The sequence below is a fragment of the Mus caroli genome, chromosome 1 (genome assembly GCF_900094665.2).
Source record: "Mus caroli chromosome 1, CAROLI_EIJ_v1.1, whole genome shotgun sequence".
In the NCBI taxonomy this organism is placed as follows: domain Eukaryota; kingdom Metazoa; phylum Chordata; class Mammalia; order Rodentia; family Muridae; genus Mus; species Mus caroli.
The window spans coordinates 161,454,472-161,469,034 of record NC_034570.1 but is presented as its reverse complement, the minus strand read 5'-3'; the positions used below and the strand labels follow the sequence as shown (position 1 = coordinate 161,469,034).

The 14,563-nt window shown below is 44.7% G+C and overlaps 1 protein-coding gene across 2 annotated transcripts in view; it reads left to right on the top strand.

The window, feature by feature from the left end:
- Positions 1–14,563, top strand: part of Pcp4l1 (Purkinje cell protein 4 like 1) — a 43,325-nt gene that overhangs the window by 7,477 nt on the left and 21,285 nt on the right. Inside the window, exon 1 of one of the 2 annotated variants that reach the window (XM_021177217.2) lies at positions 12,196–12,471. The exons of the other annotated variant lie outside the window; for it this stretch is intronic. Within the exon in view, the coding sequence (XP_021032876.1) occupies positions 12,463–12,471 (9 nt within the window). The 5' untranslated portion in view covers positions 12,196–12,462. Of the gene's footprint in view, positions 1–12,195; positions 12,472–14,563 lie in introns of those variants that run through there. 2 annotated transcript variants of the gene reach the window in all.

Genomic DNA, 14,563 nt, shown 5'->3' with positions numbered 1-14,563 from the left:
CCTGCCTCTGCCTCCCGAGTGCTGGGATTAAAGGTGTGCGCCACCACGCCCGGCTGACAGAGTATTTTTAATATTTTAACGGTGAGGCCTTTTAGCTAGGGCAGTCTCTCAGCCAGATATCTAAAGTTAATGTGACTAACTAGCCTACAACTCACACACATGGCTATCTCTGAACCTTTCTGCTCCATTGCATCCATTGCAGTCTGTCCTATCCCTTAGAGTCTGATGGTGACTTTCCTGCTTCTAATTTATTCTCCCAGAGACCCCTTCTCCATCCAAAGATTCTGCCCTCCACTTCCTGCCTATACGTTGTCTGTCTGTCAGCTCTTTATTAAAGCCAATCAGCAAATAAGGAAGGATGAAAATTTACAAAATCTGAGGCCGGTGATGGACCATAGGAATTATTATACCAAGATCCAGCTAGTAGCGCTTAGCTCCCTGTGGGTACAGTAATCAACAATTGACAATACAGGGACACCTTCACACAATGTATCCTAACAATCATGGTATCTCTTCACAGCAATAGAGCACTGATTAAGACAGCATTGGATGCTTATTGGTAGAGCAGATAGAGGGAACACATTTGAGTCTGGAGCTGTTCATTCACTGGGGTCTAGGAATTATACTGAGCCTTGTTCTTAGAGAGACCTACTTTGAACTTCTGCTGTTGCTGCTGTTACTGCTGTTTGGGACAGAGTCCCATGTAGACTCAACTTGTCTGGAATTTGTTATGTGGTCAGGGCTGGCACTGAACTCCCCGATCCTGCTGCCTCTGCTTCCTGTGTGCTGAGATTGCAGACATGTAGCACCACACCTAGTATATCTTACACTTCTTTGACACAGTGGTGCCTTGGAAACAGAGCTCTCTGAGCTTACTTTTCTATGTACAGAGCAACTTCCCAGCCTTAGGGTCTCTTCTGTGGAACATCAAGAATGGAATCTTCTGCAATGGTCCCTGGTATCCATAGAAAACAGGCTTTCAATTAATTGATATATCACTCTCTCCCAACACCTCCGGCCAGGATCAGAAAACACCTGTGCCGTCTGAGACCTGATCATTAAGTTTTCTGAATTCTTATTCCTTTTCACTGGGATCATAGAACCATCAGACAGCTTCATTGTAAAGAATGAGGTAGTAGATGTAAAATTCTTTACATAGTGCTTAAAACATGGGAGAGGTCTATATGTGTTCACGCCCTCACTGTCTTCCACCTTTGCTCTTTCATTCTCACCCTCTCCCAGATGCTGAGCTGGAAGATGGAGTCACCTGGCCTCTTTTCTCTCCCTAAAATTAGCTAGAAGTCATGATTTGTCATTGCTGTCCCCTGACCTCTAAATGCCCACTGCCTGTGAGCTGAGTTCAGGCCGTCATCATTTTTCACCCATCCTGGCGGTAGCCTGCTGAATTATTCTCCGTGTTCCCAGCCTCATCTCCTAACCCATCCTCCATGGTTGCTATTTCTAAAATGCTAATTTGATCATGTCTCTCCCCTGCTTAATATTCTTCATTTGCTTTCCATCACCTTCAGGGGGAAAAAAAATCCAATCTCGTTAGCATGTTACACAAAGTTCTTCGTGATCTGGTCATTATTTATCACGCTGGCCTCTTCTATCCTGTCCTGACTGAGTACATCACACTTGGCAACAGACGCTCAGACACTTAGAGTGCCCTGGACAGGCTGTGCTCACTTTCCTCTGACACTCACCCTGTTGTTCCACTCAGTTGCAGGGACCTCACTTACCCCCGACCCCATCCCTGCCACTTCCAGACTCTCTTCCATTGGTCCTCTTGATCCTGCAACCTTGAGAATAGCAGATCGCCTCTAGGAGTCTGTAAGTTATTTCTGCATACAAAGTTGTAAAAGCCCTAATGGAAGAACAATTGTATGCTCTGACTATTAATGAAGTGTAAGTTGCTGGCTTAAAGAACAGCTGTTTTTTAAAGTAGAGTTTCTTTAAATTTTTTTTCTTTAAATTTTTAAAAAAATATTGCTCTGTGTGTGTGTGTGTGCCTGTGTGTGAGAGCTCATGTAAGAGGAGATCAGAAAGGTGTCAGATCCCCTGGAGCTGCAGTTACAGGCAGTTGGGAACGGCCTGATGTGGGTACTGGTTATCAAACTGTGCTTCTCTGCAAGGATAGTGTGTGCTCTGAGCCCCTAAGCCATCTCTCCAGCACAAGGATTGCCTTTTCTTGTTTCCTTTCTTTCCTCTTCACTTTAAAAGTCTATTTTATGTGCATGGGTGTCTTTCCTGCATGGATGTCTGTCTGTACACCACTAACATGCCCGATACCTATGGAGGTGAGAAGAGGGCGTTGTGTCCTGTAGAACAACAGTTGCAGTTGGGTGCGAACTGCCAGGCTGGTGCTGGAGATCAAACCCAGGTCTTCTGGGAGAGCATTTAAGTGCTTGTAACCACTGAGCCATCTCTCCAGCCCCCTTTCCTTTCCCTTTTGAGATTTCTCACTACACAGCTGAGTACTGTCCTTACAAACATTCATGAACCACCAAGCCAGACTACAGTCGGCAGCTTTTATCTATCTATCTATCTATCTATCTATCTATCTATCTATCTATCTATCTATTTGATCCAAAGAGCCTTTTTGTTTGTTGTTGTTTGCTTGTTTGTTGGGTTGGTTTTGTTTTTTTTGAGCTGGTGTCTTGCTCTGTAGTCCAGACCACAAAACAAGCAATCCCTGTGCTGGAGAGGTGGCTGAGGGGTTAAGAACATTTACTGTCCTTGCAGAGAACCAGAGTCAGATTCCCAAAGCCCACATCTGGCAGCTCCTGGGGCTTTGATCACAAACTCAGGGCCATCTTCTTGCCTCAGCCTCCCAAATGCTAGGATTAGAAACATGAACCATGATGCCTGGGTGGGATGCACAGAGTCTTAAGTACTCTTAGCACATGTAATAAATGTTCACGGGCTGAAAAACCTGCCAGGGATATGAATGAAAATGTCACGCCAAGGGCCGACGAGATGGCTCAGTAGTGAAAGAGCACTTCTTATTCTTTTTTTTTTTAAAGATTTATTTATTTATTATTATAAGTACACTGTAGCTGTCTTCAGACACACCAGAAAAGGGCATCAGATTTCATTACGGATGGTTGTGAGCCACCATGTGGGTGCTGGGATTTGAACTCTGGACATTCAGAAGAACAGTTGGGTGTTCTTACCCACTGAGCCATCTCACCAGCCCGTACTTCTTATTCTTGTAGAGGTTCTAGGTTTGGTTCCCAACACCTACATAGTGGCTGGCATCCACCTGTAACTCCAATTTCAGAGGACCCAATGCCCCTCTCTGACATCAGGGGGTCCTAGGCAACACAGGGTGGCACATATACATAAATGAAGAAAAAACACTGATACACATAAATGATAGAAAATAAAATATAGTCTCTTTCAAAACAATCTTTCCATGTGATATCAGGTACAACTGTGTGTATCATTCATTCATTCATTCATTCAGTATTGGTGAATGCCCTCATTCTTCTATAAATGTTTAATGGGTATCTTGTCTGTGTGAGGCACTTGGCGTTATTGGAAGTCCCAAGGTGTCACCTGGAAGCGTTCCTATTTTCCTTTTAGCGGCTGTCTTTCAGGCCTGATTATTCTTTGTTGTTCCGACGCTCCGGCCAGATGCCCATTAGTCTCTCTGGCTCATTCCAACTCCGTTCTGACTTCTGAACTGTTGCTACATCTGTTCCTACCTTCCGTGTTTGTCTTTGATCTTGGCTGACCTCACCCTGTTATCCAATGACCCAACTTTCCAGTCTGGACCTGCTCTGTTCTGTTTGACCTTCCAGGGACTGGCACAAACAGGAAGGGAGGCTTTCATTTGAAATCTTTAACCTGATTTTAGTCTTTTCTCTCTTTCCTTCTCTCTCTCTTTCAATTCATCAATGATCTCTTATAGTCTCCTGAATTCAGTGAGCTTTCTCTTATGCTTTTCTTATCAATATCTTTACTGCTTTTGAACCTCTGATATTGCATTCTCTTCTGTGACACTTTTCTTCTCTAACCTCTATGCTATTATTCTTTCTCCGTGCACCCTGTCCCCCAGGGCTGGGGATTAAACTACCAGAGAAGCCCTGTCCCAGAGCCATACCTCCAGCCCCGCCTCTCCGTGTTCTAACAGCTCTGTTTAGTTCCTCCTTCAAAGATAGTTCTTTTCCCAAGACTCTGGGAGCAGCTGAGTATTCTCCACCTGGGTCCAGCCTCAACTTTGCTTCCCTTCATCTTTGATGTTCTTCCTTAATAATTCATCTATTCACAAGGTAGCAGATAGGAATAAAAAATATCTAACTTTAACATAAAAGTTTGCAAAGTACCTTTATACGCTTTATTTTACTTATTCATATCTTAGCATGTGACCATCTCCAAAACCTATAACTAGTGCCACAGACTCTTGATGTTTGTTTTGGAGACAGAGTCTCACTCCGGATCTTTGTCTGGTTTGGAGCTTGATATGTTCCCTAGGTTGGCCTTGAATTTGTAAAGATCTGTTTACCTCAGCTTCCTGAGGGCTGAGGGCTGAGATTAGAGGTTCATACAGCCACACTTGGCTTTTAACCTTTAAAATATTGCTATTCTTTTTTTTTTTTTTTTTTGAGACAGGGTTTTTCTGTATAGCCCTGGCTGTCCTGGAACTCACTTTGTAGACCAGGCTGGCCCCGAACTCAGAAATCCGCCTGCCTCTGCCTCCCGAGTGCTGGGATTAAAGGCGTGCGCCACCACACTCGGCAAAATATTGCTATTCTTAATAGTCATTTCTGGTGTTTTCTCAAGTTAAACTCCCCCACTCCCCCACCCCAACCCCCAGAGACAAGGTCTCACTATGTAGCTGAGTCTGATCTTGAACTCTCAGGGCTTTGCCCACCTATGCCTCCTAAATGCTGGGGTCAAAGGCCCCCAGCAAATTGAATTTCCTTTTATTACTTTTACTGGACTCTACCCTTGCCCAGACTTCTACCATAGCACTGTACCTGGTCTTTGTCTACCTTGAGGGTTCTTTTTTCTTCCATCCTTCTCCACCCCTTTTCTTCCACCCTTTGAACCCCCTAACACTAGGTAGGAGAGAAAAAGGGATAGAGGGGATATCCCTGAATTAAGTTAATAAAGTCGATAAAGTCATGGGTCAGAACGGGGTAAACTACTGCCCCGATTAAGGGTGTCAAGTTCCTTGGAGCCAGTTTGATCTTCACGGTCAGGATATCTAGTTTCTTCTTGTTGCTGTTTCTTCTTTGCACATGACTACTTAACAAACTGCCACCAACAATGACCAACAACAGCCAACAGTAGCCAATAATAGTCAACAATAGCCAACTACAGCTAACAATAGCCAAGAAAACAGCCAACAACAACCAAACAACAGCCTACCACCTCGCCCTCTGCCCTAACATTTATATACCCTCTGAGAAGTCCCCAGAGTCCCATAGTCATACAGTCACAGAAACTCCCTGCAGCTGGCAAAACCATGCTCCTGTTAGAGCATGAGGCAAATCATAGCCAGCTGAAGTAGATATATCCCACAGCTGGTACTAAAACAGAAACGTAGTCTTATTAATATCTTAGTATTAAAAAAAAACAGAACTCCAAATTTCTCATTATACTGCACTTATAACAATATGCCTTTCTAGTGCATGCTGCTGTGTTTCCTATTAGGCTACAAGGGCTACATTGCTGCATAGGGATTGCTGTTGTTTGTTTCTTTGTTTTTAAGACAGGGTTTCTCTGTGTAGCCCTGAACTCACTCTGTAGACCAGGCTGGCCCTGGAACTGAGAGATCTGCCTGCCTCTGCCTCCCAAGTGCTGGGATTAAAGGTGTGCACCACTATTGCCAGGTGGAATTTTGGTTTTTGAGAAAAGGTGTTGGGGGCTGGAGAGATGACTCAGAGGTTAAGAGCACTGACTGTTCTTCCAAAGGTCCTGAGTTCAATTCCCAGCAACCACATGGTGGCTCACAACCATCCATAATGAGATCTGACACCCTCTTCTGGAGTGTCTGAAGACAGTTACAGTGTACTTACATAAACTCTTTCTTTTTTTAAAGGTGTCTAGCCCACATTGGCTTGAGACTCACAGTTCTTGTACCTCCACCTCTCCATTGCTGGAAGCACAGGCATGCACCCCTTCTTGGCCTGTTGTCTTTCTTGATGCTGTCCTTTTTCTCCCTGAACTGTCACCTAGGCCCTTACACTGTTGACAACTGCAGTGCTCTTACCATGGCCTTCTTGCTGTTAATGTTTTTCTTGTAAAAGCAATCCTACTTCCTCCGCAGAAATAATCTAGAAATGGTATTTTGTTGCGGCCTGCCCGCAGTCCACAACACGAACGGTTCAACTGAGAATGGCAGTTCAGGCTGAAAAGAGAGGAATCTAGACGGGGTGGAAGGAACAATGGAGCCAAGACAACAAGTTCTGATCAAGGCTCAATTTTACTATTTTCAGACACTCAGTTATAAAGGAANGGGGAGGGAACCCAACTTCCCGCCAAGTAACTCAGGGTCCAGTAGCAGGACGAACACGTGTGTGCCTCCAGGCAGCAAAGGCAGGTTCCAGCAGTAGGTAGGCGTGACAGGACGAATGAGCCGGTAGCTCCACCCTTGAGCAAGCAGGTTCCAGGCTGGGGGAAGGGAGGCCACAGTATTTGTTTGCTTATTTTACTTAATATTGTCATGTGTATGATGGAGGGAACTCATGCCATGAAACATGCATGGGGGTCAGAGGGCAACGTTGTGGGGTCAGTTCTCTCCTTCCACCATTTTATAGGTTTCAGGGAGTGAACTCAGGTCATCTGGCTTATGTGGCAAGCACTTCTGGCTTCTGAGCTATTTTCTCAGCCATAACAGTTGAATTTGTATAGGGGCTAAGTTTGAAAACTTCCTCTGATAGTCAAGACCCTCCAATATATCTTTAACTGTATTTTTCCATATCTTCTTTAATTGTATTTTTCTTGTTATTACCCAGATTTCCTCCTTCCACTTGTCTATATTCCTTACTGTTTTTGAACCTCTTCCTTTAAGACTCAACTTCAATCTTACCTTCCCCAGGAAGCTTTTGACTCTTTTGGTCCTAACTAATATCTTTCTTTTACATATTACTCTTTATCATTATGTGACTAACTATTATAGCATATTTAGACGTATTTATATTATCATGATATATTATTGTATAAATATAATATCATATATTATCATCTGTGTCAGGGATTGGCAGTTATGATTTATGAGCCAAATATAGCTTCCTACAGATAAGAATGGTTTTACTGGGGCTGTAGAGATGGCTCAGGAGTTAAGAGCCTGGGCAGCTCTTCAGAGGAGCTTAGTCTCAGTATCCACACCAGGGTGGCTTACAACTACTTGTAACTCCAGTTCCGAAGCAATTCAGTAACCTCTCTGGTCTCCAGGAACACCTGCACTTACATGTACAGTGTTCCCTCCCCAGGAGCACACACACACATAATTAAATGTACAATAAATCAGGGGCTCAGCAATTAAGAACACTGGCTGTTCTTTCAGAGGACCCAAGTTCAATTCCTAGCACTCACATGGTGACTCATAACTGTCTATAACTCCAATCTTGGGGGATCCAATGCCCGCCTCTGGCTTCTGTGGGTACCGGGCACACATATGGTACACAGATATACATACACATATGCACATAAAACAAAAATAAAAATAATTTAAAAAACAAAATAGAATAAATCAGAGTTAGAGGCTTAGCAGGATAGTTAAGAACACGTACTACACTGACAGAGGGACCTACATTCAGTTCCCCTGGGGGCTCACAGCACCTGTAACTCTAGCTCCTGGGATCTGACACCCTCTTCTGGCCTCCATGGGCACCAGACACACATACAGTATATGCAGTATATGCAGTATATGTAGGAAAATACTTACTTACATTAAACAAATAATATATTGTTATTTTGTGTTGTTTTCTTTTCCTTTTCTTTCTTTCCTTCCTTCCTTTCTTCCTTCCTTCCTTCCTTTCTTTCTTTCTTTCTTTCTTTCTTTCTTTCTTTCTTTCTTTCTCCCTTTCTTTCTTTGAAAGAAGTTCTCTCTATTATGTAGCTGTGGCTGTCCACTGGTATACTCATTATGTATACCAGGCTGGCATCAAACTCACAGAAAGCCACTTGCCTCTATTGTCCAAGTGTTGGAATTAAAGGGTACGCACCACCATACTCAACAAAAACTAAATTCTAAGAAAATGAAATAATTAAAAAAAACCAGATTCTGCAATTAGATCATTTATTTCCCATCATGTAGTACTATTAGTTTCTTTGGGAATATAACTTATTTTAAAAAAAAAAAAAGAATGTTTTTTACACTGTCTTAGTTAGGGTTTTACTGCTGTGAACAGACACCATGACCAAGGCAACTCTTATAGAAGACAACACTTAATTGGGGCTGGCTTACAGGTTCAAGGGTTCAGTCTGTTTCCATCAAGGTGGGAGTATGGCAGTGTCCAGGCAGACATGGTGCAGGCAGAGCTGAGAGTTCTACATCGTCATCTGAAGGCTGCTAGTGGAAGACTCACTTCCAGGCAGCTAGGATGAGGGTATTAAAACCCAGGTCCACAGTGACACGCCTACTCCAACAAGGTCACACCTCCTAATAGTGCCATTCCCTTGGCCAAACAGATAAAACCACCACATTCCACTCCCTGGCCCCCCATAGGCTTGTTCAAACACACAAGTCTATGGGGGCCATACCTACCACAGAGTAATAAAAAATACATTTAGTCTAACTTCCAAAGCCCCCATAGTCTATAGCAGTCTCAACAATGTTAAAGTCCAAAGTTGAAAGTTTCTTCTGAGATTCATCCAGTCACTTAACTGTAATCCCCAAAGCAAGATAGGAAACCAGCTGGGCAAACTCCAAACTCTGCATCTCTATGTCTGATGCCAAAGCACTCTTTCAGATCTCCAACTTCCTTTTCATCTTTGTTGACTGCAACAAACTTCTTTCTCCTGGGCTGGTTCCACTCCCTGTTAGCAGCTTTCCTCAACAGATAGCCTACAGCTCTGGCATCTTGAACATCTTAGGGTCTCCTAGGTAACGTCAATGTTATAGCTTCTTGTTTTAATGTCTACAATACACACATGATGTTCTTGACTCCTCCAAAGGGCTAGTGTCACTTCTCCAGCTCTGGCCTCTGTAGCACTCTCAGGTTGATCCATTCCACTGCTGCTGCTGCTCTTGGTGATCATCCCATGGTACTAGCATCTCCAATACACTGGGGTCTTCTGCTGCAACTAGGCTTCACCAGTAGCCTCTCATAGGTTCTCTTCATGGTGCCAAGCCTCAGCTCCTTTGCATGACCCCTTCAGTCCTGGGCCATCAACTGCAACTGAGGCTGTACCTTCACCTGTGCCTTCAATGGCCTCTCACAGAGCCAAGCCTCAGCTGCTCTCCATGACCCCTTCATACCCCCAAAACCAGTATCACTGAGGTGATTCTAACACATTATCAAGTCCAGATGCAGCATGAGGTATAACCTTGGCTATCTCTGAAACACAGCTTCTTTGTGCTCTCAGATAACACTTTCCAGAAAATATCACCTCAGTAATGTTGATCTCTTCTTAATCACCACTAATTACTTAGCTCCAGCTAACCAGCATCAATTGTCCCAATAGACCCTTCTATTTTTCACTCTAAATCCAGAGCCACATGGCTGAAGCTGCCGAGTTCTGCAACTTGCAGGGGCTGGAACATGCCCCCCCTTGTTCTATTACTTTATCATTAGCGTTCTGTTTTTCAACTCCTTCACTGCCTAAACTTGACTGTCCTGACTCTTGCTCTATAGATTGACCTTGAATTCAGAGATCTGCATGCCTGTATCCTGGGATTAAAATTGTGTACCACTATGCCTGGATCTAAACTTAGTTAGGTTGTATCTTGCCCCAAGGTCCCACTCCCTTAATCTGTTATCTCCTAGAACCTAGAATTCAGCTCCATTCTCCTTCCTGGTGTCCCTTTAATACCTGAACCATGTATTTTGTATTTTTCCTTTCCCAGCTTGCTCCTTTTCATTAAAATGCTCTTCATAAGAGTGAACTTTAGTAACCACACAACAGAATTTATACCAGGCTGTTTTGAGACTTCTTTTTTCAAAGCAATTAATCTAAATCTTTTCACCTTGGCCTCAGGCAGACTCTTCAGCCAATGGCAAAAAGCAGCTACATTCTTCACCAAAATATTGCAAAAACAGTTTCTATGCCATATACTGAAATTCTTCTCTTGGACCAGGTCTGCACCATTCAACTCACTCTCAGCATCAAAGTCTTCCATATTCCTACTAGGATAGCCCATTAAGACCCACTTGAAGAATTCCACTGCTTTCCAAATCCAAAGTCCCCAAATCCACGTTCTTCCAAACAAAAGCATGGTCAGGCCTATCACAGCAATTCCCCAGTCTTTGGTACCAACTTCTTTCTTAGTTAGGGCTTTACTGCTGTGAACAGACACCATGACCAAGACAACTCTTTTTTTTTTTTTTAATTTATTTATTGTATGTACATGAGTACATTGTAGCTGTCTTCAAACACCAGAAGAGGGCATCAGAACCACTAGAGATGGTTGTGAGCCACCATGTGGCTGCTGGGAATTTAACTCAGGACCTCTGGAAGAGCAGACAGTGCTCTTAACCACTGAGCCATTTCTCCAGCCCCACCAAGACAACTCTTAAAAGGACATTTAATTGGAGCTGGCTTACAGGTTCAGAGGTTCAGTCTGTTTTCATCAAGGTGGAAGCATGACAGCATCCAGGCAGGCATGGTACAGGAGGAGCTGAGAGTTCATAGTTTGAAGACCACTAGAGGAAGACTCACTTCCAGGCAGCTAGGATGAGGACCTTAAAGGCCCATAGTGACATGCCTATTCCAACAAGGCTACCTCTCCCTGGGCCAAGCATATACAGACCATCATATACACTAAAATTTATTTACTATATGTATGAGTATATGCCATATGCCCATGTTTGTACAGGTGCACTTCAGTGGTCACAAATACATTTATATCAGATGGAGCCATAGCTGTTTGTTGACATAATTATTTGTGCCTGTATTCAAGTGCAGTAGGAAATGGCTCAGCAAAGAGTACATCGATCCTACAAAGAAAAAACATTTATTATTTGATTGTTACCTGGAAAGCTAGCTGATCCCTAACCTAGAGGGCGAATTCTCATTATCATCTCAAACTCGTTTCATAGCAGCAAGAATTAAGGTTTGTTTCACTAAGGACAACCTTTTCTTTTTCTTTCTTTTTTTTTTTTCGGGTTTTCTTTCTTTTCTTTTTTTTAAGATTTATTTATTATATGTAAGTACACTGTAGCTGTCTTCAGACACTCCAGAAGAGGGAATCAGATCTCATTACAGATGGTTTTGAGCCACCATGTGGTTGCTGGGATTTGAACTCCAGACCTTTGGAAGAGCAGTCGGGTGCTCTTACCCACTGAGCCATCTCACCAGCCCAGGACAACCTTTTCAATGCTAATTAATTGTTCATTAGAAAGATTCCAGAGGAGTAGGCTGCACAGAGTGAGTAGGAGCTAGCCTCGTTAGAACTTTAGTAACGGAGGCAACCAGATTCCTATTAGAAACAGAATCACAGGGTCTCAGATGGATCTCCCCCCCCCCCCCGTCTTCCTAATTTCTAACCCAACAGAGGAAATGTATAAACACAAAGAGTCAAGTTAGAATATATCTGTGAAAGCTGAAAGTATCCGGGTTTGACTGACTGAAGCTGTAAGAGATTTTTACGAAGTCAACAAGAACTGTAGGCTTGAAAATTTAAAGAATTTCCTTAGATGAAGACTAGATAGATAAACAGAACTACATTTAACTAAAGTTATCAAAAAGTCTGTGTGATTACCTGTGTTCTGTTTATTTTCTTTTTTCTTAAACGATATATACCATGTGAGGTTGAGCTAAGGCTCAAGAGCCTTAGCTGTTCTTCAAGAGGACCAGAGTTCAGTTTCTTCAGCTACTACTTACTACTTCTCTTTCCTTTACCGGTTCCCTACTTCGTTTTCTGTCTTCTCATCCCCCCATGGTCTCCCCCCTCCTTCCCGCTCTCTCCGTCTTACCCTAGTTTGGAAATGCAGCAGATTTCTGAGCCTGCCACCACTGGGTTCAAGGAGCTGTCAGTCTGCACTAGGCAGAGTTTCTATTGGTTGGGCTGGAGGCAGGGACCGCAGCTCACTATAAAAGGTGGAGCCGGTCAAGGCGCCCGGAGCTGCTGACAGGACCAGGTCAGAAGGGGCTCCCTGAGCAGCGCTGCAGCCGGAGCATTTGGGGCAGCATTAAGCAGCAGCTCGCAGCGTGCACTCTCCCCTCCGAGCCATCCAGGGCCCCTGCCCCGGAGTCCAGCAACTCTCGGCCGGCCGCGGTTCACGCACGCATCTCGGAGGACCCCTTGCCTCACCTGCGCCTGCCACGCCCCGTCCGGCCGCCGGGATGAGCGAGGTGAGTGGTGCCACTCGGCATACTCCGTCACCTCCGCGCTCCGGGCCCGGGCTGCGGCGGGGAGAAGGCTGCGGCTCCAGGTCCCGGGAAGCTAGAGGTACTCTCTGGATGGACACCACTGCCCCTCTAGGAAAGCACCTACCTCCCGGCTCTCGGAAGCCACTAGCAGGGGGTGCTTTTAGCCTAACAATTGCGATAGTGCTTTGGGAAGGGGGTGACTGGAGTCAGCTGTAAGTGGGAACTGAGCTCTCGGGTAGATAAACTGTCTCTTGGGTGCTATCCTCCGCATCTATCGTATTGCTCCGAGGTTACCGTGGCTTTCTTTGATGCCCTCACTTCAGTTCTCTCGGGCCTCCGCTAGGACTGTGTGGGTCTTGCACACCATAAGCAGCAGCCAACAGCTCCATCCCTGGCCACCTAACTCCCTCCCTTCGGGTGGCAGTTTTCACTTATTCAATGAGGAACGATGTGTGTGTGTGTGTGTGGGGGGGGGTACCTGCCGTCCATGAATACTGTAGAGGAGGAAGGCACATCTAGCACCTGGGGAGATGTTCTCTTCCAGAGAAGACCTCCCGCTGCAGTGCCTGTTACATCCAAATTTTCGCACAGGTTCTGTGGTGATGGTCTTGAGAGCCAACCCGGTCCTGTAACTGGTTGACTCGGTTCAAAGACCACTCACTGTCCATGGTAAGACATTAAGAAGAACTGACCCTGTTATCTGACTTAATTTGTAGCATCCCAGGCAGATCCTCTTATCAGGAGACAAGATTGTCATTCCCGGATGATGTTGATCTGAACAGTGGCTTAGCATGCCTGCCTTCTGCGGCCCCATTCCTAGTAAGCGCGCCCTTGTGTTCAGTATGTTGCTCAGCTATATGCCAGTGCCTAGCTGTGCTACTTAGTAGCTCTGTGGCCATGGGAGCATCACTTAATTTGTCTGTGCTTCAGCTTTCTATCTGTAAAATGAAGGTAACACTGGTTGTTCTAAAAGATTAAATTATATATGCCAAGTACTTAGCGCTCTACCTGGAGTCCTAATAGGTTCTCAATCTGGAATCTGAGTTAGCTTGTGTGTGTGTGTGTGTGCGTGTGTGTGTTTCAAGTTACAGAAAACCAACTTAAGAATTGCCAAGCCTCCTTAGAGCACTTGCTAGCAATGAGTGGGTTCAATCTCCAATACTGAAAGCAGAGAGAGAGAGAGAGAGAGAGAGAGAGAGAGAGAGAGAGAGAGAGAGAGAGGCAAAGAGACAGAGAGACAGAGAGACAGAGACAAGAGACAGAGAGGATTCCCTGGAGCCTGGGCCTGTTTAGCTAGGAAAGATGAATATTTTCAGTAGTTCTGCTGACTCTTACCAAAAGTTATCACCTAGGGAGTCAATTAGTGCCAGCTGCTATGTTGTCTTGGTTGCTATGTCCACTGAGTTTATCCTGGAAAATCCAGCTCGCTTGGTGGGCTGCAGAGGAAGGAAAGTTTCCAGTACCTCAGCTCATGGTGACAGTGACCATGGCAATCCTGCAGGAAGAAACTAATAATAAAATGAAAAGGAGTGACCTTCTCTGGCCTTTTCCAGCACTGACACGAGAAAGGAGACTTTCTTTGCTCTCTTACCCCGCCAAGGTCTAGGGTTCCAAGCCCTCTTCCCCAGCATCACGTTTCTAAATCTGACAATTTGAATCCAAGCTATCCCCCACTGGGGAGTTTATCTGAAAAGACTGTGCTGACATGATTTGTGGTTAGTTTGTGCTAACTAACATGAGGAGACACGCATGGCCCCCGGGGCAGGGCACATGTTAGAGGGCTTTTCAAGTGACATTTAGTGATGTGCAATGCTGTTGCATGGTAAGAACAGTTTGGAGTGCGCTTAGGGAAGTCAAAGCTTGGGCTACTCTAGACAGCAGCTGCACTTGACTCGCCTTAACTGGGGGCTCTGCGGAATGATAAGGGTAGGATCTGTCAGTGGGGACTCTGTGTACCAGACTACTCAGCTTCCTAAGCTTTCAGAGCAAACTGGGGCTAGTTAGCAATTTAACCGTCCAGGCTGTCTCCTAATACAGAGTGGAGCCTTGCTTCAGGGATGAATATTTATAATAT